This window comes from Fringilla coelebs (genome assembly GCF_963513975.1).
Source record: "Fringilla coelebs genome assembly, chromosome: 2".
NCBI classification, from domain to species: domain Eukaryota; kingdom Metazoa; phylum Chordata; class Aves; order Passeriformes; family Fringillidae; genus Fringilla; species Fringilla coelebs.
The window spans coordinates 71278450-71304185 of record NC_140029.1 but is presented as its reverse complement, the minus strand read 5'-3'; the positions used below and the strand labels follow the sequence as shown (position 1 = coordinate 71304185).

The 25736-nt window shown below is 38.8% G+C and overlaps 1 protein-coding gene across 1 annotated transcript in view; it reads right to left on the bottom strand.

Moving 5' to 3' along the window:
* ATP8A2 (ATPase phospholipid transporting 8A2) overlaps positions 1–25736 on the bottom strand; it is a gene marked incomplete at its 3' end in the record, with an annotated part of 285167 nt that overhangs the window by 220038 nt on the left and 39393 nt on the right. The window contains exons 3-11 of the mRNA XM_084201014.1: positions 16518–16617; positions 15781–15879; positions 14856–14901; positions 10645–10685; positions 8715–8788; positions 5562–5631; positions 4067–4194; positions 2955–3066; positions 2275–2440 (exon numbers count right to left, since the gene is read on the bottom strand). Of these exons, the coding sequence (XP_084057140.1) occupies positions 2275–2440; positions 2955–3066; positions 4067–4194; positions 5562–5631; positions 8715–8788; positions 10645–10685; positions 14856–14901; positions 15781–15879; positions 16518–16617 (836 nt within the window). The remainder of the gene's footprint in view (positions 1–2274; positions 2441–2954; positions 3067–4066; positions 4195–5561; positions 5632–8714; positions 8789–10644; positions 10686–14855; positions 14902–15780; positions 15880–16517; positions 16618–25736) is intronic.

Genomic DNA, 25736 nt, shown 5'->3' with positions numbered 1-25736 from the left:
GAGACACAGGACATTAGCAGACAAGTCTGAGTGGTATAGGGGCTATCATCTTTATGCAGTTCACCTAATCAGATTTCACACAGCCAAAATAATAAGCTACTATGTTGATGTCTAGTATAAGGGCCATTGTAATATTGATTTCAAATAGATAGAAAATAGATAAAACACCCACACCATACCAGGTGAAGAAGGGCAAGGTTGGTGAGGCTATATATAAAAGAACGGAACACCTTCTGAACAATTTTTGCTGGACAGATGGTGAGAAGTACAATATTCCCCACTATAACCCAACTTAGACATTTATCTAGTCTGTCAATGCCCAATTAAGAGCCCCCAATGTCACTAGTAATGCAACCATCTTTCAGAGAATGCCTGCTTGGTCAGGGGAGTTAGGAAACAAAAAATAAACACTGAAATTAGTTCTAAAATCTGACATCCTTGTCAGAATTGAGAACTTACCCTTACAAAAGAAATCGACAAGAACAAGTTGACTGTTAAACACTTGCCTAGTATATTAACTACAGCACCCTGCTTAATCAAAGAAGCTGCTATTAATGGTGACAACACTGGGCAACTTGTCCAAATAACTCTACCATCACAACTGGTCCTAAAGGGAAGGGAAGCATTTACAGACAGCCAGCAAGAAGGTACAAGTCTCAGCAGAGACACAGGATGAAGGGTCCTAGTCACAGGGCTGCCTGCAGCCTCTTTTTACAATCAAAGTCACAACATTCGTATGCTCTCCACTTCCCTAGAAACTTAGAGAGGCACTTCAGTCAGTGCACAGAACACCCAGCACAACAGGGTCAGAGTCCACAACTCAGTGTTTTCAGCATCATAAGTTAATTAGAAGTCAGGGGAGCAAACTAGGAGGAGACGGAATTGAGAGAAAATTGCTGAAGCCTAATAAAGATCAGAGTTTGGACAAAGGCACCTCAAAGTGTGAGTACACCCTAATTCCATATCTTTGTTAAGTTTACAGAAACCAGAAGCATGCTTGGTATCAGAACATTTTCCAATAAAATTTTTACAGAGATGAGACATTTAACCAAAATTTAACATCTACCTGGCTGAAACCTGAAAAAGTTCCCTTCCTGTGTGTGGCAGTTACAGAAGGCATAGAAATTGTGCATTCAATTTACAAAAAGGCACCTACACAGACTATAATGTTATCTTAATCTACTGCAAGTTGCACGTGTTTTATATTGCAAGTTCAAGAGTTCGTTCCATTCATCTTTTCCAGTACTACTTCTGTCATTGGAAGGCACAAATTTAAACTTACTCATTAAAAAACAAGGGGAGAGCAGGCAAGAAATTCTGAAAAGTGCTGACACTGCCACAAGAAGATATTACTACTGACAAAACTCAGAGTCAAATATGGGGCATTTCCATGCTATTCCTATGTGATTTTTTTTCATTACTACCACAACTACAATTCTTAAACTGCAGAAGATAACACTTGCCATCTGTTTTGCATCATCAGCACACAAGTCATTTGCAGTTTGTGATAAATTCTTTAAGATCTGCATCTCAAAATGCTTTTAACACCACATTTTATAGCTAATGTAACCTCCTCAAAAGTCTGCTGGGGACTACTTCATGTCCATCTTTGATAATGAACCAATAAATTCGAGGAGTAAGAAAAATAAAATAAAACCCTTCAAATAATTATGCTAAGAGATCAGTTTTCTCACAACAAGGTAACAGGAGCTAAAGACAGAAATTTTACTCAACAAATAAGAATTGTGACATTCACCATTTCAATTTTCTCTAAAAGAGCAGATCAGCATTTCTAACTGAAAGTAAAGAGAAATCCTTTGCATCTGTATAAAAGCACAAAGCTGAAGTAGGCATCAGACTGATACTCCCCATCCTGCAGTCAAATATAGTCAGACACACACAAGGCTGCAGTACACGACCTTCCCTGAGAAAAAATTTGTGTACGGTATCTCCACAGAGATGAAAAAAGTGAACACCAGATATCCAAGAGTAACTCTTGCCCCTCTTCTGTTTCTGCCCTGTTCCTTGGGTGCAAGACCAGTGATATTTACCTAACCTTTAGAAGCCTCACTGGGAAGCTCACTTATGCCAGCCTATTCTCAAAAAAAAAAATTTAAAAAATTAGGTCATCAAAAAACTAGCAAGATGTGGGTTTTTTTGCGGTTTTTTTTTTTAATTTATTTATTTCTTATGTCATGCATTAATTCAGTGAAGGTAAGAGCCTGGCTGCCCCTGCAGTCTGATACATCCCTGGCCCAGTGCCTGCATACTCACTGTTGGAGCCAAGGTACCAGACAACTTCGCCGTGTGTTCTGTTCCATAATAAGGCACCTACAGAACTCACAAGGGCCATTACCAGGAGAATACAGAACAAAACCAGGATCTGCATGTTGGTCACTTTCTCCACATTTGATCTCTTCAGAGGTGCTTTGGTTGAATTCTGAACAGCAGCAGGAAAAAAAAAAAAGAAGAAATAACCTGGCAATGGCTTTTACAAGAGAAAAATGCAGAAGCAAACTCAGTGTCCCTTAGAGCACCTGCTGTCCATCCCACCAATGCTCAGCAGCAGCAATCAACATACACATGTTGCTGGTCTCACCAGGCACTCCCTGACATTAAGGAAATGCAGGACTGTTGTCTTAACCTAATTATCTCCATGATTATTACTATGTCCTCAGCTGTTAAGTCTCAGTTTTAAATGCCATCCAGCTACCAGATAAATTAAGATGAAAGTTAGTTTTCCTTACATATTGAACTGCTTTCACGCCAGCGTGTGTTCGCACATGCGCACATGCAAACTCTACAACGGACCCTTCTATTCCTCAAGGCCTCCAAGCCTTAAACAACTACAATGAGTCAAACCACTTCATAAAATCAAGTCAATTAAAATGAGAATACAGGAAATATGACCAACTTCTATCAAAACATACCCTTAATCCCCTTAAAACCTTTACCTGCATGAGTTTTGTATCATGTCCTGTATACACAACAATACCCAAGACCCACTGAGTGTTTCTCAGTTGTGCACCTCTCAGCAAGATCTGGTCTGGACCAACAGGAACTGGGCTGCAAAAGAAGAAGTTCATGAATCTTCCAGTTCTTGGTAACACTTTAAAGAAGACAGTTCTACTCCCAGCTTTGCTCCCCAGTTAATAATAAAAAAAACCCCAAACAACAAGAGAAGAATGTAATAGCAATATAAGGAGCTTAGATTGTTCACACAACTAAGAAAGCACTGAAACCTCTGTAAGTCTGATTCCTGCTAAAGCACAGTAGGGCAAAGCTGCTCCAGTTATCCAGAACTTGGGAAATTATGTGGCAGCTTACTCTGCACTTGACCTTGGCTAGTACATTCTCTCTCACATCAAGGACAGAGAAGCATTGAACTTGCAAAGAGACCATCCATTTCAAGCACACTATATCAAATACACAATAAAACAGGCATTTGAGAAAGCCTGTATCAACCACATGACTTCCATGTGGGATGCAATGATCATCTGCTATTCTTGCACCGAGCTGCCCAAGGAATATACATTTGGTGAAGGAAAACAGGTACAGCCAAATATAACATGTATGTTCCTACCAACCTGTCACAATCTGTGAATTTGAGTACTAAAATGACATACTTTTCTTTCAAGAGTTCTAGAAATTGAAGTCACACTGACAAAGCCTCCAGGTTCTGGGATCACTTTTCTCTACAAACCTGACCTTGGGGCAGACTTTGGCTCTTGTTGAAAGGGAAAGGGTTCTATTTCCTCTGTGTAACTTGTGTAACAAGAAGGCCCTAAAAACCCCAACCATTTCCTTTAGTTCTTCTCTTTAGATGTACCTTTTAATAAAATATCACCATTAATTACAAAGAAATCAATACTCCCATAACAAGCAGAAGGCTCCATACAAAGACAGAACTGTGCTATCTTATACTGGCAGATGCTCTGATTAATAAACATTAATTATTACCCTCCTCTTCTCCAGCAAAAACATGCATGTGCTTAGAGTTCCAGACTACAAGAGCAGAGGAAACAGTTTTCCTAACCAAAGGAATTCATGGCTTTGTTGTCAATACCTTTGACCATCTAAGCGCAAGTTTCCAGTGAAGTCATAGAGATGGCGGTTGGGTCCTTCACATTCTATCCTCCCAGACACTTTCATCAATTCTTCCCTGGACTGGAGACTAGCAGTTTGAGACAAACCCTGCACGGAACAATTCAAAGGAAATTCTTGACAAAAACTGCTATTAGAAGGCAACCAAGGAAAATTTTGCTTCCTTTTTACATCTATGAACCAAAATAATTAAATCTGTGGAGGTTTGTTAGTCAGGGTCCTGTTTTGATTTGGAGGGGTTTTTTGGGGGGTTGGTTTTCATTATGTTTTGGGGTTTTAATTTTTTATTTGATATTCAATAACTCTTCCCTGCAAGGAAGACTCATTATGGACACATAGGAAACTACTAACAAGACTGAAACTCTCTATACAGATATTCACATTACCTACATGATCCTTCTTTAACCAAGAGAAAAGTTACATCCACAAAACACAAAGTTGGATATGTGCAGGAGGAAGTAGGAGAAAAGCAGTATAAATAGACTTGGCTTTTTTCTCAAAGGATAGCTGCACTGATGTGTTATGGCTGCTAAATATGGTCATTCTTAAGTGCAGTCTCTCTTGGGCCACTGCAGCCAATATGCTCTGATCCTGCTCAAGGTCAATGATGAGTTTGTCACACAACTGCAACATAAAATATTGGTACTCTACATCTGAGCACACGCACAGCACCCCACTGCCTTTCTATTAAATGAGGAATCCATTTTGTGTTTCTTTTGGCAGAATTTGACTGCAGCACTGCAAGCTAGAGCAAGGCCATATTTTTGTATTTTAAGCATGTCCTGAAGCAAATAAAATCTTACTAGAGCTCAAGACCTGACTTAGTAGCCTGATCTGGAACAGTAAGTCATGTTTCTACAAATGTAGCAAAGAAGAAGCAAGTGTAGCTTTTTAAAACAAATTATCTGTGTTTCAAAATCCTAATCAAAATACTTTTTTTAATGAAAGAAGCCAAAGATTCTTAACTATTTCTAAACACTATAAGCAACAGTACTTCTTTAACAAAGCTAGAAGGATCCAAATAAATTTTTCTGCTTATCACAAAGGTATCAACTTATAAAGATCCTTTTCAGCTTCTGCCTCTGCATAATGCTCATAAAATAGTACTTGTGACAGGAGACACTGCAACTCTCATCACAAGCATAGCTGATATTTTTATGTACAGCACTTAAATTCCACCAACTAGACCTTCAGCAAAACACATCCAAGGTCTGTTTGATTTGTCTCTCTGGGCTTAAAATACTTGCTCCAGGCAAGTTCCTTACACTTGCACATGATGCATTACTGCTTGGGTTTGTATCTGTTGAAAAGGCAAATTACAGCCACTTGAAGAAACATGCTTTTTAAAACAACAACAAAAAAAAGCACTTGTATTGTTGCCATGCAAGCTAGATGCTGCTTCATAACTAATATTAAACACCTAAAAGAAAAAATAAATTAAATTCAGTTTGTTTTACCTGTCGTATTTTAAGATTCGTCTCCCCATCGAGATTAGCTGTTTCAATATAGCACATGGCTTGTGGTTCACTGTAAGGAGTGTAAGATTTTCAATATTAAAACGGTGTACTTTTTTGTACACTACTTTGGCACTAATACAGTCCACCATAGACTTCTTCAATCCACTGCAGAAGACAGAAAACCATACTGGTGGTACACAACCAAAAAAGCTGAAAGTACATATTTAACAGAGATGTCTTTGGATATAGTCATAAAACAAATGACAGAGAAAGACAAGTCTAAATCAAAAATCAGTAAGAATTTAACAAGTCATTATAAACTTAGATGCCTAAAGTGGATTACTTTGAATTGCAATCCATTAAATTGCTTCCAACTGCAAGAGCTATGGATGAAAGAGCAAGTATTGAACAGTACAAAAAGGGGATATGTTTGGATGAAGACAGCAATACTCTCTGCTATTGAATTCTGTCTGGGAACTGAACACACAAAATCATGTCTGCAAGGTCCCCTTAATAAGGGAAGTACACCTGAAGTCACAGCTAAACAGCTTTTTTTCAAGGATTGAGGGCTGTAACCTGAATCTTCCAGATGCGTTTCTGCCCTTACCAATAGGGACAAAATTCTTCCTCCTAGAACTGAGCTTTCTATTAGTCAAGCTCTTATCTATATCTAACAGAGCAGCTCTGCATAGGTGGTACCTGTGATAAGGACGGGTACTTTTACCAGATCTTTTCCTGACATGCCACTCAAGATTCAAAACCTCTGTATAGCACCACCAAAATGCTTTTTCTGCCCACTGGCTTCTCAGGCTGCTAAGGAACATCAGTTTCCCACCTGGACTCAAGCAAGTGCATCTTCAGCATATCACTTCTCGTACTCTTGATAAATGGCTCGTTTTTTTCCAAAGTAACAAATTGTTCTAACAGCAAATGTACTCAATCAACAGAACAGTCAGCAATAAGGGCTCCTTAGGAAAACAATAATTAAGAAATGGACAGGTACATTTAACACAGTGAGAAGCTAGATTATTCTCTCCAATAATTGTGCTTTGAAAAGAAAAAACAGTTGAGTCTATTCTTTGTCGCCTCCTACACAGTAAATTTGAATCTGAACCCAAGAAAAACACTGATGAGAGTCCAGCTTGATTCCAATTTTACTTCTGTCAAACACCTTACCTACTACAACTGAAGTGGTTAGCTCAGGAAGGAGACCTTTTGCAATACAATTCCTCTAATTTCCACAGAAATGGCATGAACTGTGGAAATGAGAAATGGGACGTGTTTCCATGCAAAGCTGTGTTTGAATTAAAATATTTTTCCTTCATGTTAATTCATTCTTTATGTAAAACTTGATGTCACCTTTTTGCTGTACAGGAAAAGAGAGTCAAGATAAAAACAACTGTTGGTTCTACCTATGACAATCACCTCAGACACAGAAAAATCAACATATACAAGCAAAAGAATCCACCCCCTTCAGAACATGCAGAGCTTTCTGGTGAACTGAGGACACTTAGTATTGACATTTAAAAGAATCATGGGAATAATACCAATTATAAAGCAGAACTGCCATAGAAATTGCTATTTATTTCAAGCAAAGCTTCTCCCAAATCAACATGCTTTGGGTTAAATTTTCTATTTATTATGTGGTTATCAAAGACAGCAGGTTAGTAGAATAATGTAGAACAAAAAGCTGGCTCACACAGTTAAGAAATAAGTCAGAAGGGGTTTTTAGTATAATACATTAGAGAAGTTCTTAAGCAAAAAAAATTCTTCAACGCTGAAACAGAAAATTATTGATGTCCAAGTTCAGCCTAACTGCATATTAAGTTGACAACCACTTATTTAAGGTTTGAGGCTTGTTTTGAAAAATACAATAGTGCATACCATGGAATGGAGGTACCTCTATCCTTAATCATGCAATAATTCAAAAACACTGAGCTTCTGCATATAGCTTAGAAAAAATTGAAACCTCCCAGAAACAGCATAGACAAGAAGGATGGAGCAGAAAATAGAGGAGCTTGAAAAAAAACAAGTTCCTTTAAAACCTGGATCATGTAAGAGAACTGAATCCCTGAGACCAGAGCAATCTGCAGTCACCATTGAAGAGCACACACACAGGAGGGAATTATGGAGGTGTTGTAATGTCTGGCTATTACAAGCATGTTTAAGAACAGGAGCTGTGCTGCTGTCTCTTGTTTAAACCTCATCTGTCTAAGCAAACTCTGGTCTTGATTCAGCCTCAAGTTGCTCTACACGATCTAGAACCTAGACTAGCAGTCAAGTACCACTCAAATGCTTTTAGGAACTATGAGACCTTGACAAATGAGAGAGCTGGGCAACCACCAACCATATGAAGTTTAACAAAGGCAAGTGCTGGATTCTCCACCTGGAACAGGGCAACCCTGGATGTGCGTACAGACTGGAGAATGGGATGAGGGAGTGCAGTCCCACAGAAAGGGACCTGGGGGTCCTGGTCAAGAGCAAGTTCAACATGAGTCCACAGTGCCCTGGCAGCCAAGAGGGCTGAATGTGTCCTGGGGGGCATCAAGAAGTTGTCCCATACTTGAAACTAAACCAAGAAGGACTCAACAGGTTACTGTTCCTCCCAGGCTAGAGATGGGCCACACATGTACCACATCCAAGAGAAGTAGTGAACAAATGAAGTCCAAAAGCTATATGGTTGCTTGATGCCAACAGAGCTCTCCTTTCGGATTTACTATTTAAAAGAAATCTTCCTGGGGGAGCACAGGAAAATATGCTGAATACTCAGTGGAATTAACTGGAAGAAAACTTAAGGTTCCTTATTTAAGTGGAGGGATTCTCAGAAGGCCATAGAACCACTGACTGCACAAAGCTCGTGTTAAGAACCTTCGGTCTTCCAACAAACTCATCAATACAGAGTATAATGCACCTGCAATTCATAAAGTGAAGTCTTGGAAACGCCTCGTTTTAGGAGAGACTATCTACAATGATACATGAATCAAAGCCTAGTAAAGCAATGTTGTGCCATTGAATTTTGTTGAAATTTGATTTTACGCGTGGAATAGAATTAGTGCTATCTGATGTCTGGTTTTATTAATAGCAAATACAGAGATTCAAGTCCTCTGCACCTCAGTTCATCAGACACATCACTTCCACAGCCATTCAGGATACCTGGTAGATATTATGATCATGTCTGCTGGAAGATGTTGCCCATTGGTGACCTTCACAATATCGCCTACTGCTACCTGTGGTGGTCAGGAGTACAGTAGCATGGAAGAGAAAAACAAACAGTTCGCTCGTCTGGAATGTTAGTTTGTTATTTTCTTTCACCCAGTCAGAAGAACGGCATCATGCACAGAACAGCTAGAGATAGTTTTTCTGAAAGTCAGAGTACTTTTCACTGCAAGTTTGGAAATATCAAAGCCTTCCCTTTTCTGAATGCAAAGTATAAAATTCTATAGAGAAAAAAGGTACACTCAATTAGATAGATTAGATACACTCAATTAGAAATTGTGAACTTCTATGGCTTATATTTAATAAAAATTACTTTTTTCTATAATTCTGCCATTATCCAAATTCAGGGGTTTTCTTTAGTCATATTTTTTCCCCCTAGTAAAAACAAAAACTTTACCTTCATCTTTAAATTTCACGTTCATTAAGTATCAAGAGTTTTCTTCTATTCCTTACCTCTTTACTTACCTACCCAATCATCACTATGATTTTCCCTCAATTCTCCTTAGATGCACTGCTTGTACTAGTCACTAGCAAATAGTATCATCTCTACGAATCCTGTCCTTCCCTGACTGAGATATGCAGAGTTCTGAATTCTGGAATACTGTTTCTCCTCCTACACAGGCCTAAGACTTTCCAGCACCTTGAGTTAGTCACACATACACGGGACTTTCATTCTCAAAAGAGTCAAGTAGCACTCTCAAAACAGTAAACCAGGTTTGCCCAATAAGCATGAGGCTGCTTAATGCCAATGCAGCACTGAGAGTCTGAAATGGGCTTAAAATACTTTCAAGATATTAATTTATAAAAATGGAAACAGATGGTATGTATGAACAAGCGGATTCATTAGTTTTATTCAGATACCACTAAAAATAAATTCCCTACCACTTTCAGCACAAAAAAAAATGGAAAAAGTCCGAAGCATGCCTTAAAGTGATCAAGGTGGATAATACAGAACTGTTATTCCTCAACAATAAATGCAAACCTGGACAACATGCGGTTATAGACACAGGGCAATTCAAGAAATGCCTAAGGGTATAAAAAAACCCAGATTCCAGGTTTGACCTTAAACTTTCAATTCACTGTCCTTTCTACAAAAATAGGACTTGGAACAGCATAAACAGGAACCAACATTAGCCATCTGAATCCCTGGCAATCCTGAGCTTCTACTATAGCCTAACACTTCAGCAGGATAGCTTTTAGGTGTCTTGAGACTGATCTCATTCCTCAGAGGTTTTAAAAGGGTGTACTTTTTCCTCAATTACTAGATAAGAGGGCTAATTTTATCCTTTAAAAGGGACTAAGAGCCACAACTAGATCGATACATCCTAAGGCATTTCAGCAACTTCCAGGTCTTAGAAATAAAGCTCACCAGACCTTGGCCAAGGGCCTCACAGAACATGGGTCCCAAGTGCCTCAGGTAGCAGCAGGGCTTGTGTTTCTCACTTGAGAAAGCAGCTTACTAATTAGTCTCAAAGCCCAGGGACTTTTTAGCACAGGCAGCAAAGTAAGTCTCTGTTAGACTTGCAGGGGAGGTACAGCATTGCAGTGAAAATTACTCTTCTAGGCAGACTACAACCAAAATACTGTGTACAGTTTACCTATTAACTGCACAAGGAAAAACACAACAGCCCATTAGCATTTGACTGTAACACAGTACCAGGATTTAAAAATGGGTACTCAGGTGCCTTGCTCAGGGCAATTTTGACTACTGGAACAGAAAGGATCCCTCCCACCCCCTCCCCCCCTCAAGTGACAGAGAAGTCTCATGTAGTATACATTAATTCTAAGCCTCCTAATTAATTCTGGCAAGAGTAATTCTTGAACACTTGCTTTCCCTCCCTCCCTCCTATCCCCAGGTTTTATTTACCTCTTTCCACATAATGTTCTGCCACATCCCATTTCTTAGAACTGGAAAGAAAGCTTAAAGTTAGATTACAGAAAAAATAGCCATAATTCAGATAAATTTCAAAACAACTGTATCAGCAGTAGCAAACACAATAGGAACCAACACAAAAATCAGAAATGTATTTTTCATAAGCTGGAACTTTTGTTCACAGCTGTGGGCATATGAATCCAAGAAAGAGGAAGAATCTGCCCTTCATATTTATATAATTTTTATCTCCTGCCAGACAACAGTTGGTGGCCTGATTTCTTCATGGCATCACTTCACACTAACATGCAGATGGGCAGCATTGTTTCTTGTTTGGGAAATGACCTTCCTTAAAACAAAAGGCATTACTGCCCACTGTCAATCAGTGTTAAGAAGCACCTTTACTCTGTGTATGACTTACCACAGAACTTTGACTTCTCATCTTTTTCCTTGCTTTTTACTCATAATGTTTTCACTCTGGCACATCCAACTCTACTACCACTACCTATGGCCCATATAAATCTGAGTCTTAACTGCCAAGCAGACTCAAACCCCTACTGAAAAGCAACTATCAGCTTTGGCAGAAGGCAAATCCTCACCTCTGAAGTTCACATTGAAACAAGAAAAAGAAAACAAGTTACTAAAACAGACCTCAGTTTCCATAGGGCTCCAGTTCTACACTGCCATCTTAACACACTCATTAGTCATTTACCCCACAGCATGTCTTTCCACCTAAGCACCTCCTCTTGGTGATTCTACACATACTTAAGACTACTCCAACTAAAACAGTACAGTCAAATATGCCAATTACTGCTGAGTAACCCAGTCCAGTCCAGGTCCAAGCAAGCTGACCGTCATTGAAAGCAGCCGCAGCCAGTTTTCTAAAGTGTTTCAAAAGTGCAGTGTGCAACATATCAGAGTTGAAGAGGTCAGTCCCCTACTTTTGAATATGAACAATCTTCTCAGCTCTATGCATTTCATACATGCGGCTCATTTGAAAATAATACCACACTCTCAGAAAAAAATTCTGCTGAATACAGCCTTAACCAACCTACCCAGGATATGTCACTCCACAAACAGGAATGCAAGACTTGTCAGACTAGATGAAGCAGAAGAAACCTGTCTCTTGACTCCTGCTCTCAGGCCACACACACTGAAGCATTGAACCCTGATATTTAATATTGCAGTGAATGGACTGCAGTGAACTAAACCATTTAACAAAAAATGGGTGGGCAGCAACAGAAGTAGTGCCAGTGATGTGTCAAAAAACAGCTGAGCTTCCAACCAAACAACTAGTTCAGGGGAAGAACAGTTTTGGTGCACCCCTCCCATCCCCCAACACTGCTGTTGAACTGAGCTCTGCTTAGTTCAGAACTTAGAAGGCTTGAATGCAGAGTCTCAAGGGGAAAGCCAAATACCTGCAGCCTTGACTCAAAACTCAAACCTTCAGAGAAGAGCTGCAACACTCAGACTCTCCTGTGCCATGGTTTAGACAGCTCCCTATTCCACCAGAAAGTTCTGGAGATGTCTTAGTAAACATTCTGTTGACAATGCTGTATGCTCACACACAAAGGTATATTGCAGCATCAAGTGCTACAGACCTGGTCTGGAAACCAATTTACTTCAGAGAACAATTTCACTTGCAATGCTTACTGAAATCAATTTAGTGATTAAAATTAAATACCCAAGCAAATTACTGAAGCTATTTTCTATTACTGAACTATTTCCTTTTAAACTCATAATCCCACAGTCTAAAGAGAAAGCAAGCTGCCATTAGACATAAAACAGTTCAGAAATTCTGGGGTTGCAATTTCACACCTCCTACTCTGCTCAACCCAGTTTTATAGGAGTACTCCAAAGGACAGAAAAGGACATGTCCTCTCTAGAATATTTATAGTAGGGTAAAATTGAAGAATTATTCGTTGTCAAAAGGTACTTGGCTAAAGCAACAAAGGACAAGTACCTAAAAAGACTGTTTCAACTTACAAAGAGTTTCAATATAAACCTTCTATCTAGGGCTTCCCAAGACCAAAACCCAGTTCTGGATCTAGGAATTAATGCTGACACTCACACCCAGCCATGCAGGGCCATTTGAAGTGAGGCTCCTGAAGGAGAAGCATCTTCCATCAGTCTTATTCCAGAGTTTCCTAGCCCTGTGCTTGTCCAATATTTGAGTTCATCCCATGCAATATTAAATGCCCATCACTTATTCTATTATTTGACAATGGGAGGATCACTACATCAGAACAATTATTTCTGAGCTCTCTATATCAATGCAATACATTGCTAAGGGGCTTCACTTGGAATTGTATGGTGTCTGGTCCCTAGATTTAATGTCATCACCACAGACATCACATGAAGCCATCCAAGAGAAAAAACACTGGCTCAGAGCCTAAACACACTCCACCTCCTAATGCAAATGTTCAGTGCTCACCTGGGGCAGAACTTCAATTTTAGTTTGCTCCAAAGGGAATTTAATTCCTACATCCCAAAGCCACTCTGCAAAGCAAACTGATGTTTTCTATGATAAATTTAAAACAGGAAAAGCACTTTGAAGAGACATAACTGCTCTAAAAACCTAAACAAGATAAATGCAAAGCCTACATGACTGCTGCTGCAGTAAGCAACCAGCCATTGCAGGCAGTGGAGTTCAGGACACAGCCAAGCAGACAGCAGGCATCTGCTTCTCAGTGAGCTCAAATGCTCTCCAAACTGAATGCATTGATTAGACACCACTCAGCTATAAGAGCAGCCTAAAGGCACAGAGAGGACCTAAATTTATTTCATCTTAATCCCACTCTGAACCCAAGTTATCTTTTCACTCAAGTAATGCGTGTCTCAAGAATAAGCCTCTTTAGCATCCCTCTTTAGAAGTAGGAGGATACAGTTTTAATTGACAGATTGAAAATTTATTTAGAGTATTCAAAGGTAAAAAAATCTGAACTCAAATAATTTTTCAAGTGCAAAGGTCCACTTAGCTCCATTAGAACACCTTGCATTCTTTAAGGTTGTCTCTCCACAATTACTGTGACAAACATCCCTTGAAGTGTTTGTTGGCATGCAGTCTCTACCTACAAATGAATTATAACTGCCTCTGCAACCTCTCAAAGGGCCATCCTTCGTATCACCCATAACAAGGCCTGTTGTGCTACAGCCACTTAATTGCCAATTGCTTATGACTAATACAGTGTTCTTGCACTCGAAATATCTTCCCAGACTCTTGCAGAAACATTACCTAGGAGAACTGATAAAGCAATGCCTTTTGATGTATATTAATAAACAATCTTAATGATCAACCCAAATTTTCAAGCACCAAACTCAGTGAAAAAACCAGGCATAATGTTTGCAGCACTATCTAAGGCATGGAGTTAGCAGGTTGCTCACTTCCCCATGTTCCTTTAAAAGCTCCTCTAGCTTTCTGACACTTCAGGTATTTGTGCTTGGGAGGAAGGGGCTCTTGGAGCTCAAGTCCCTGTGTTCCCATTTCACCTGCACATTTGTACAGAGGAGCAGAAATGGAGCTGTCCAACACGGGAACATGGAGCTGCCTCGACTACAGCACAGGACAATCACAGGGGGGCCAGTGACAAGTTCTTCCTATTTTCTGCACAGGTTTTCAGTTAAGGGAGGTGAAGAAAATGACAGTGATATCTTCAGGCATGCAGTGACAAGTACTGTCCATACCTCAGGGATACATGGAGGCATTCAGTGGATATCTGTTAAATTCTCTTCCAGTGACACTTTAGGACAGCAAAGCTAAAAAATCCCCAGACTTACTATATATAAAGGGCAGCAGCATTTCCAAAAATGACTTTAAATTCTTCTGACAGCAGCTTTTAACATTTCAGGGGGTTGTTGGCTTTTTTAGTTTAGAAGGTTTTGGTGTTAGAATAATCAGGATGGAGTTTAGTAAGGAAAAAATTGCTTGGTTTCCTTGGAGGAGCTGAGAACCATGTAACTTTGGACAACCTTGAAATTACATCAACTTATAAATTCCAGTAATCCTCCCAATGCCTCACCCTTAAGGGTGAGGCCATCAATCATCATCAGTCTGAAACCTTTAGCAAAGTAAAATACTAAACTACTGGTAAGTACCTAGCGCACAAGATATGCATTCCTCACCATCATGACCATTAAACCAACAGAACTGCTCAAAAGTAAGCATTCACTATTTGCATTTTAAATACTTAAAGACTGTTTAGTCTTACCTACTGTTTTCTTTTTATTCACTGCACTGTCTGCCTTATGCCTTTTCTGTAAGGAAACAAAACATTTCATTACACCTCATTACACTTCATCACAAATTTAAGAACGATTAGAGCTAAAAATACAATAAACTGCAAGATGATACATTGGGTTCTTTTTGCCTTTACAGGTTTGTTTGGGGGTTTTTTTTGTCTTTTTAAAAAGTCACAGATCATCTAAATTCAAATGGTTTGTAAAAGAATATAAAGAGTATAATTATAAACTTCAAAGTGAAAGTCCCTGTGTTGGAAGTCAGGCTCAAACTTTTATCAGTGGTAAAAAAAAAGTCTCCAAAGCTGAGTTTTTTTGAAGAAAAACAAAAGGAACAATAAGAACCAAATATTTAGATAAATATCCATGTGCATAAATTCCACATGCTGCTGTTTAGACTGATTTCCAAATGATTTCACTCATCAGTACCTTGCAAAGCAGAAAGACCTTGTTCTGATGTAATGTATACAAGCAAGTTAGAGCAGATTTTCCCCAAAACAGTCTTCTCTGTTCTTAAGCTGCTTGCCTCCCCCCAGCCCCCATTTTCAAGACCATCTGAAAAGGTCACATATTTGTCAGGATTCTACACTGTCTTTCTAATAAAAGCATTAATAAGCAAGCTTGAAGAGGGAGAAAAAATTGTCCTGATTTCTACTGTTTTCTTTTTCACCAACTGTAATGAAAATACTTATTGATTTCAGTGTATTTTCAGTATTTATTACAGAAATTCAAGTCAAACACTTTGAAAGTCACAACAGTATTTTCCTGCTGTTGATCAATGACTCAAGAGACTTCAGAGATGCATGGCTTCATGGCATTTTATAGCTTTTGAGACATTTGGTCTTTAGCACAGCCTTCTCCATCATACTCATCCCTACCCTCATCAATCATACTCACATAGTCTTCTATGATTTCTTTGATGCCAGCAACTGTTAAAATAAATAGCAATGGCACCAAGGTGGTATATCTTCCTGTTGGAGAGACATCTGGAATTTGCTGTGAACAGAGGGAAAAGAGACCCTATATAAGAGACCCCTTTTATATTTGTATTTAAAATTATTTGCTGGTACATTTAGAATTTTATGCAAAGCTCTCAGAAGACAGAACACAAAGCTCTCCAATTTACTGTGTGATTTGTGCCTCACAGGTATTCCATTTCAGTGGGCAAACTAGCCTACAGTCCAAGTAGGTTTGAGGAAACAATAACAAAGTTAGCAGATACTGGTTTTGTACACGCCTTTAATTCTATTTCTCTTCTTACATGCCTTTAATTCTATTTCTCTTATTACAAGAAAATTATACTGCTTCACATGGAAGGAGTGATAATCTGAAGTAACTAAGCAGAAGTTTCACAAGAAAGTCACACATTCTTTTCTCACAATGGTCAATAGCTCCAAGCTTTATGACAACACTTATTTTCACTTATTAAGAATAAAAGAGGTTCGACTTTACAACTACATGGAAAGAAGTCTCTAAGCTGTTTTCCAATTTCAATTAGCAACTACATACCCCAGCTTTAATATTACTATTAAAGAAAGTTTAGGAATTGCTTTGCAGTTAAGCATAACAAGAGAAATAACTTTTACTACATTACCATTTCATTTTATAAACAAGGGAAAGCAATAAAACAATACCTGCAGTAAGGCAATGAAGAGGAAGAATGCATTTGCAGCTTTTCTTATCTGCTCATACAGGAATCGAGGTAGAAATGTCACCACGCTGTACTTGGCTGTGCTGCAGGGTAGAAGATTTTCATCTTAGTACTTCATCAGAATATCAGGTAGGGATCATGACCAAAAAGCCTAAAAGCCAGTGTTAGAAAGCAGTTCAAAGATAACAAAGTAAAGACATATTTAGAATATGGAGGAAGTAGTTGCTTTGGTTATGATAAGGAGCTGTACCAAACAAAAAAGGTATCACACAGACCCAGAAGGCTGTCAGGCCCACTTCTACCACTGGTGCCTTTGTAATTGGATGAACTATCAGACAATTACCACCATCCAAACTTCAGCACTGTGAACCAGCAAGCTTTCATTTCAGTTCCAAGTGCTCGATCAGGAGCTTACCTCTCAATTTAAATGTTGGGGGAGGCAGAATTGAATGAGAGAAATTAGAAATTTTGCAACGTATTTTTAAAATGCCTCATTTCCTACTTCAGAATAACTTACACTCACCTATGAATAATCCTCCAGAACAAGATACACTTTTTCAGATTCATTGCTCTTGGCTTTTTTCCTATTTTATATATATATATATATACACATACAACTACTGTAAGTTAACACATATATGTAACTGAATTATAACTCCTGTTTCTTCCACGTTAAAACAAAAACATACTGCACTAACTAGCCTTACGTAATTTCTTGTCATCTTCACATCAAATCCATAATGGGCATGAGTACAACTTCAGGAAAAAAAGTGTCAAAGTTGACACGATAATTTAACCATTAGTGTAGAACCTTCACCTTCTGAACTACTGGCCATTAGCATGAGTTGGAGTTTTAACATCTGAGCACCTGCAGCTCAGTATGCCTTGGAAAGGCACAACAAACAAAAACAGAAATTTTGAGGCGTCATTTTTGTTTGGGTGTTGTGATTTTGCTTTCATTTTGAGGTTCTTTTGTTTGTGCTTTGGTTTGGGTTGTTTTGTTTTGGGTTTTTTTTTTAATAAGAAGTTTAGTATTTCCAAGGAACTGAGAACACCAAGATACTTGGCTCTCAAGAAAAAAAGAAAAACTGTTTCCCAATTCCTGTTTTACTGTTTTACTGACATTACCTAGCAGTGCCAAGACGACCTCTCCATTAAGTCTATTTTCCAACTTATTCCTTTAACCACCTTCTTTTCCCTCCTATCTGCCCCATCCCCAACTCCAAGCCATCTAACCAGACACTGCTGCATCTTTCAAAATCAAACAGTAACTAAAAGCAACAAGTAAAACATCCTGTTTTAAAAGGCTCTATTTTGAACACTAAAGAAAAATTAGTGGGGCAATTAAAAAAAAAGACCAATTAAAAAACAATTAAGATACATCTTATCTCAAGAACTTGCCTTGTTTCCTCTTCAAGCAACTACAAAATCCATTTCTATCGCTACTACTGCTCACCAAAATCAAGTATTTAAATACTCAACATAATATTTTACAGAAATTTCAAATGGTTGTACTTAACCACAGCTCATATCTACTAATCCAAATGAGTGAAATCATGCATCCAGGTTTAAAGCAAGTCCAGTCTTATATAAAGTTACTTCCTTCAAATGCTGTTAAATCCTTCCAGCTCTAAGTATTTTTTTTTTGTTTTAAGCCACATTTGGTCTCATGTGTAATAACCTTCCTTTAATGCAGAACATAATTAAACACACATCTCAGAATTATGTTGTGACTTAAAAATATGGGTTAATCAAGTTCACAGTTCAGACCCAGAAGAAATATCTCCAAGCTGTACTAATTAGACATCAAGCAACAGCAGATTTTATATGAGAATAGTATTCCTCTAGGTATCACATTGCTATGATTATAAGAACACAAAAATTTGACTGCAACCAAGCTGAAACATTTATTAACACCATTCTACCACCTACCAACTTCACAGCTAGCTGGCTCAAACATGATTCTTACTCTAGCAATTATGTTAATGCCAACACAAAAAAGCTCTTATGAAAGAGGTTTGTACATACTCAGTAACTCCATGTATTCTGCTGCTTAAGTTACCTGACAGATGCCCACAGAAAATGGGTACAGCTCTAATTAGAGGCAGGCAGTCAGCTGTTACCATACAGGTCAGAACAGCAAACACCAGTATGAATAAAAAGCAGATACATGTTATTATTTGAAAAGAAAACTTCTTACAGAAACATAACTAGCAGTCTAAGCTGTGCAGGAGCATGCAATTGACTTAGCTCTGAAGAGCAGTTCTTTAAATGATAAATACAAGGCTTATTTTTAAATAACATAAAAAACCTCTTGTGCTCCTTCACAACAGATAGATGTGTTACAACTTCAGGATAACCAAAGCTCAGCAAAGTTAAAATCCACAGATTAACAGGTAGAAACTTCAGTCAGTTCACTCATAGCACAGTCCTGGTCACTAAAAATAAAAAACTGGCAGGTTAGCTCTCTGAGCAGCCCCGGTCAGAGCCATGCTCACTCAGAGAATACAAGGCCTGGAGCTCACAGAACAGGTTGAGGCAGGTAGAGGAGGGGGAAAACAAACAACAAGGGCGAAAACAAACAACAAACTGGTTTCTCCTAAAGCAACAGCTGTTACCTATGCAAATCTCAACTACACAAGTTCAAATGTTGAACAGGTGTGCAAACATTAGAAGAGATGTCTCCTCCACACCTGCAAGTTAAATCACATAAGTCATGTTTCAAGTTACACTACTGTGCAAGACAGGAGGAACAATACCAAACCCTGCTAAACAATTGAATTTGGATACACCTGACTACAGCTGGCTCTGGCCCCACTGTTCCTAAGGCAGTGCAGAGATTTTTATGAAAGCAATCACTATATAATTTGCAAAATGTTACTGTCATTCACATACTTTAATTCATTACCATATTACTAAAGTGCCAAGGATTATCTAGTGATTTTTATAACCGTCAACTCAAAAGTAGTAAACAGTGCACTGAGGAACTCAGCAGCAGTTCTTCAGTACAGTTCCTCTATTTATTCATAGGTAACTTTTGCACAACCACTCCCATTGCTGCCTTTTTCCCAAAAACATTTTATTAAGTCAGGTTTTACTTTACTGACTAACAGTTGAAGAGGCAAAGGCTGTCAGTATTAGAGGCAGAGCAGTTACTCTCTTGAGATGTGTGTGTGCTGGCAATATGCAGCTGAACACAGCCTGCACTTTCCAGTCAGCCATCTAAAGCACTTCCACCCCTTCCTTTAGAATGGCAACTCTGAGATGAACTTCCCCTTCAGGATAATCATGATTAAGAAAACAGGGCCTCCTTGAGATACATCAGATCCCATTTCCAGGGGTCACAAGTACAACAAACTCTCCTTTCCTAGACAGCATTCACACAAACCTACTTGTGCCACAGTTCACATACTTGAAATACTCTCCAAGAGCTGAAGAATGAGTATCCCTTGATGTCTGTGCTTTTAACACACATCAATTTGCAGGAACAATTACTAAGAAAGCCAGGCACAGACACCTGAACCACAGCAAAAGGGCAGGGTAATTAAAGTGAATGTTACAGACTTGAATGCTCCTCTCACCTAACAGGCTTTGTTGTCCATCAACACACACAGTAAAAGAGAAGGAAAAGAAAAACCCCAGAAAACCCAAGCTGATGTGCTCGACTGAGGAGCTCAAATACTGTCTTTAGTGGCATGGTGTTTGCATGCCAAGGTCCTGCCAGGCACACGACATTTAATAGCAAGACTGACATCAGCATCTGAGGTTCTGCTAAAGCTCTCATGTACAGAGGTAGCATGACAAGCCACCTCCAGGCAGCCACCATTGCAGCAGGAGGCACAGCAGCAAGCTGCGTGTATTTCAAGAGACATGAACAGAAAAAACAACGTTCAACTATTACATTGAGTACAGGGAACACACATTTATAGGTACATCTCATCAACAAGCTGCTGCCATGTAGAATACTGAGAAGGTTGCTCTAAACCCAAGTGTCACAAACAAGGTTTTTAGTAGTTGCATGCATATGACAGTGAAAGGTCATCTCCTCCTTGCACATAGAGAAGATGGTGTACTTTCCTGAAACTTGCTAAAGAGAAAAAAATCAACAGTTTACAAGTTCCCAAAAAATACATTATGAGGGCTTATAAGAAGCAATTACTCATATGCCTATGAAATTATTATTGGTTGACTGAAAATTAGGTCCTAGATACCCTGGTTTTATAATAGGAAGCCTGAACAAATGCAGGTCCCAATTCAATTGAAGGGCCTTGCCCTGTCAGATGAATCCTTGAGACTACAGTTCTCACAGAGAAAGATCCAGCCAGAAAGGGTTTCACTGCTCTGTTTATGGCTGTACACTTCTGGCAGCCAAGAAAAGTGTATGTGGTGCTTAAATACCTACGACAATCCCTGAGCTCAGGGCAGAACAGAGGAGCATGAAAAGAGTAGGACTTGCTCTTGCATAGCAAAAAGTGCAACAACTTCAACATTGCAAGACATTATTGCTTAAAGCTTGCCAGAGCAAGACAACAACAACAAAAAAATCAAGAATTACCACATTACATCTGTCACTCAGCTCTGGAACAACTACTGTCCACAGTCCAAGTGCCTATTTTGTTTCCATCTTTCCCTCCACTCTGCTACAGTTTCTCCATAATACCAAAGGTATTCTATATATGCAAATTCATATATTGTCAAAAGAGGAAATGGGTTAAAGGGACATTCTTGCGCTTAGTGACTGAAACATCAAACCCTGAAAGATTTCCCAAAAAAGCCACAGTGAAACTGTAGAAGATGAATCTGCTGTCTGAAATTATCCACACAGACAATAAAATTGATTGAGAGTATTCAAATGTATTAGAATTAATCAATTTTAACTTTGACTGAAAACAATTCTAGCTGCTTCCAGCTGAAGAAAACTTATCAGTGGGATAGTATTCATCTCAAGCACCTCACCACTTCCCCACATTCCTTATTTCTTTATTTATAGTATGGGCTCCCACCAAAAGGTACCACGGTTTGGAAAACACCACTCCCCCTTGTTTGTTACAGGTGGAACTGATCACATCTCAGAATCCCCGAGCCCTCTTTCCTCAAATCATATGATTTAGAAGAAAATTATTGTTTCATAGAAGTTTAAAAGAGTCAGAACATATGAACACAGCCCACTAATTTCCCTGCAAGTCAAGTACCACTCTTATTGCAACAGACCCACAATAACTTGGGTCTGTTGCAATAAGAAAACAAAATGGTTTATCCAAGTTGAATTCAAGATCTCCTAAGAAAAAGAAAAAAAAAAGCGGACAGCTGACAGTTAGACAACCAGCCACTAATGTCAAGGAGTGTTTTACACAAGGGAAAAATCTAAATTAGCACAGACATTTCAGATCATTCTTACATCATTATTTTCTAGTCATGCACATCCTGAGTGGCACATCCTACATCAACACCTAATGAAAAGGTAGTGGGCTAAGTGCAATTCTCATTGGTTACCAGTGCCTGAGCAGGCAAGTAGGGTTATCTGCCCTTGTGCACAAGCTCCATTTCAGGAGCAAGATGATCAGGCTGACAAACCCAGCCTGGCTGAGCTACCTGCACTTCCTCCAAAGCTGCATCAGCAACAAGCTCATCTTCAAGGGCTCCAATTCAGCTCCTACCCTTACACAGACAGACCACTACTAAGACAAAAGGACATGAAAATGCACTATGAACTCCTGACCACTGAAGCACAACAATCCCATTACTTTCTAGTTCATTAACCATATAAGGATTTTTTTAGAACTTCTAACCTGAAGTATCTTATTCCAAACTGCCCCAGTTATCAGCAGCCCTACTGTCATACATAACTACTAAAAGACTGCAACAACTAATATAATTGATGTTAATTACCAAAGCAAATACTATTTCCACTAGCAAAGTCTCCTACAGTAGCTCAGTCTTTAATACAGAGTAGGCACTGCCACAACTGCTTACACTCAGTTTAACCTGAAAACCAGACCACGTGTCACATTTAATAGAAGCAAGTGCACTTTTGCTTCAAAATCCAGTACCCTGGAGGCTTTTCCTAAAGCATGCAAACAGAAAAGGCCTTTCCATGAGTTCTCTATTCATTAAATCCCTACAAATAGGGGAACAGATTCCCGGCTGTTTTTCAGTAACAAATACCTTAAACAAAAACTGTTTAGAAACAGTACTAGAAGCTCTGAAGGCATGATATTGTTTCAGCATGAGTGGAGGTCATCACTACAGTAATATATACTTGCTTTGCAGTAACCCTGCTGGCAAGTACAACTCAATAAAAACAGCTGACCGGCACAGTTAACCTCAAAATTCTACTTTCTAATAAAATAAGTTTAGTACCACATTTAGTTATTGTGCAAACACAGAATAGCCTCCACTTAAATGCACAGCACTGATGTGAAGAAAGCTGGGGTGGGGGGGGGGGGGAAATCAAACTAGTCACATAAGCTAGCTAGCCATCTAAAAGAGAGTGCATTAGCTTCAGTTTTAAAGCAAATTCTTAACTCTAAATGTCACCACAACTAAAGCAGTGTTTATTTTAGTGACAGGCAGGGGGCTGGCAGAAGAAATTAATATTTAGTCTTGAGAGAAATTTAATTATCTTCACAACCCACAGAAACTATGTGGAATGCAGTTATTACACATCTTAAACTCTACTGAGGTCAACTTAAGATAATTTATTCTCTTCTAACTTTTTCTACAGACCACTAGCAGTCAGATCTAAAAAGAGAAAAAAGGGACCCAGTTTAATTCACCTGCTGTGTTGCTACTGCTGATGTATGAAATTCATCGTGCCACAAACCACCAGAACAATTTCAGGATACCAGAGAGCTCAGCATGAAGCAGGTGAAAGGGCACTTCCACATCTGTGGTTTTTTTTCATCCAGACATTTCATCTGGGCAAAATTCAAAACTTTAACTGTCCAGGGGTTCTTGCGCCCTAGGAATAGCCCAAGACCAAAGTTGCAGCAGCTTCAAATACACTGGTATATAATCTCTATACACAACACCAGACATACAGTAACAGGTACTTTTAGTGAATTTTAGTGGCTAAAAGAATCATTCTATAGCTGTACCAAGCCTTTTTCATTGTGGCAGATTGCAATACCACCAACAGCTACACTACAGGAAACAAGTTTTTGGTTATTTAAAAATGTATACTACACTAAGTATAGTTTTTCTTCACTTAAAAATGCTATCTACCTAAAACTAAAAGAGTTAGAGGATTAATTTAACACATGATTAGGCTTGTATCATTCATATTATAATAATGCATCCCTTCTTTGAAGAATTTCAAAATGCTGTTCTGCAGTCAAGCAAGCAATCTGTTCACATGACAACAGAAGAGTATTTCAAATCTAACACAAACACAATAAAACAAATGGGCAGTGCCTGAACTCAACTAAGAATAAACTGAACAGAAAACGAGGCATTTTTACCTAAGAACATGGTAAAACATTTTGGTGCAGCATGAATGCTGGGCTACACCACTAAGTGCAGAGAAATTCACCTGCACATAGCAGACTGCAATCCACATTTCCACAGATCATAGAGAACACTACTCAGGTTGCAAGGGTCAATACTAATTGGCTAGTGATACCAGCAACTCCTGTTTCACCAGTGAGAACCTGCCCACACATTCAAAAAGCATGAACACCTCTAAATCACAACTGACTTCTACAGTACCTACACACAAGCCAATACAGCAATGCACCTGGCTTAATTTAATGCAACACACATGAAATAAAAAGAAGACTAAAGATTGTGTCTACAGTTTTGTCAGCAGCAAGCATCATGGAAACACTGACAGGACAGTCTGGAACCACAGATAAACAGTAGTCTGTTTAATACAGTTCTTATGATTCACTAGAAACCTTGTTACAGTCTTCAGGGCTAAATTCCCCATGCAAAGTGCTTCTGCCTAATGAGACAAGAAATTGATTCTCACCTGTTTACTTGAGTTTTAAGACTCTGTACAATTTAAAATAAACACTGAAGACTTTTTGCTCATTATCTATCAGAACTTAATTTTTGCCTGTATGGAAAAATATGGAAAATACTCTGAACTGAGTATTTTCTGGATATTATAATGCAACTTTTGGGACCTCCTTAACAGATCAATCCACCAAAGCCTGCTTTGATAAGAAAACAGGACAAGACTTCTGGATTCAAGATCCATTAAAAAAAAACAAGTTGAATTTTGTCCTTCCTGATTGTCCAACCTACCACTCAAGGCACAAACTGAGACTGCACTTGGGATCCTGATTCAGATGCAAGTCGGATTTGCACCTGGATGCATTACCAGGCCTGGAATAGAAGAATATTACCTAGAGCAACATTTACAAAGCAACTCCACTATCTTCAAAAATTTGGAGACCATTTCTAATGTCCTTGAAGTTATCTCAGTACACTTGCTCCTCCGGGACTAATAAACCCCAAGTCCGACTCTTTTGCATCAACATTAACACACGCAACAACTGAAGGGCTCAAATCACTTTACTGGTGATTTTTACTAAATGCACTAGAAAAAATTCCTATTACAGTACTATTATACATTCAGAACAAGCCACTGATATCAGAGTAGATTCTTGTATTACTATGAGACATCCAGGAACTGTATTTCCAAGAAAACAAAATGTATAGAACATTCTAACTTCAAGTACAATATCCAGTCTTCATTGAGGATACATTTGGAAAATTGTTCATGCCATTATTTTGGTCATCTCAGAAGTATTAACACAACATTCAAGTCCCTAGCACCATACTCCACCTGTGTTCCTTTGGTCTTACAAAACAATAGGAAAGCTTATTTCCCATCTTGTCGTGGGCTGACCTTGTCTGGACACTTTGTACTCCCTGATCTGTTAAATCATTCCTCTTCTCAGCAGGACAAGAGACAGAAAATACCATGGAAAAAAAAAACATGGGTCAAGATAAAGGTAGTTTAATAAAGCAAAGGTAATGTAGAGAAGCAAAGGACAACAAAAAACTTACTCCCTATTTCCCACTGGCAGACATACCCAGTCACTTCCCAGGAAGTAGGGCTTCAGTACACAGCATGTTGCTCCAGAGCATAAATGTCACAGGAAGAGGCACAAAGCTCTGTAGAGAGACTAAATTTCCTCAACATGTATGTTTCATTTCTTACTGGACTTAAAAGTACAGAAATGTTCTGGTTAAA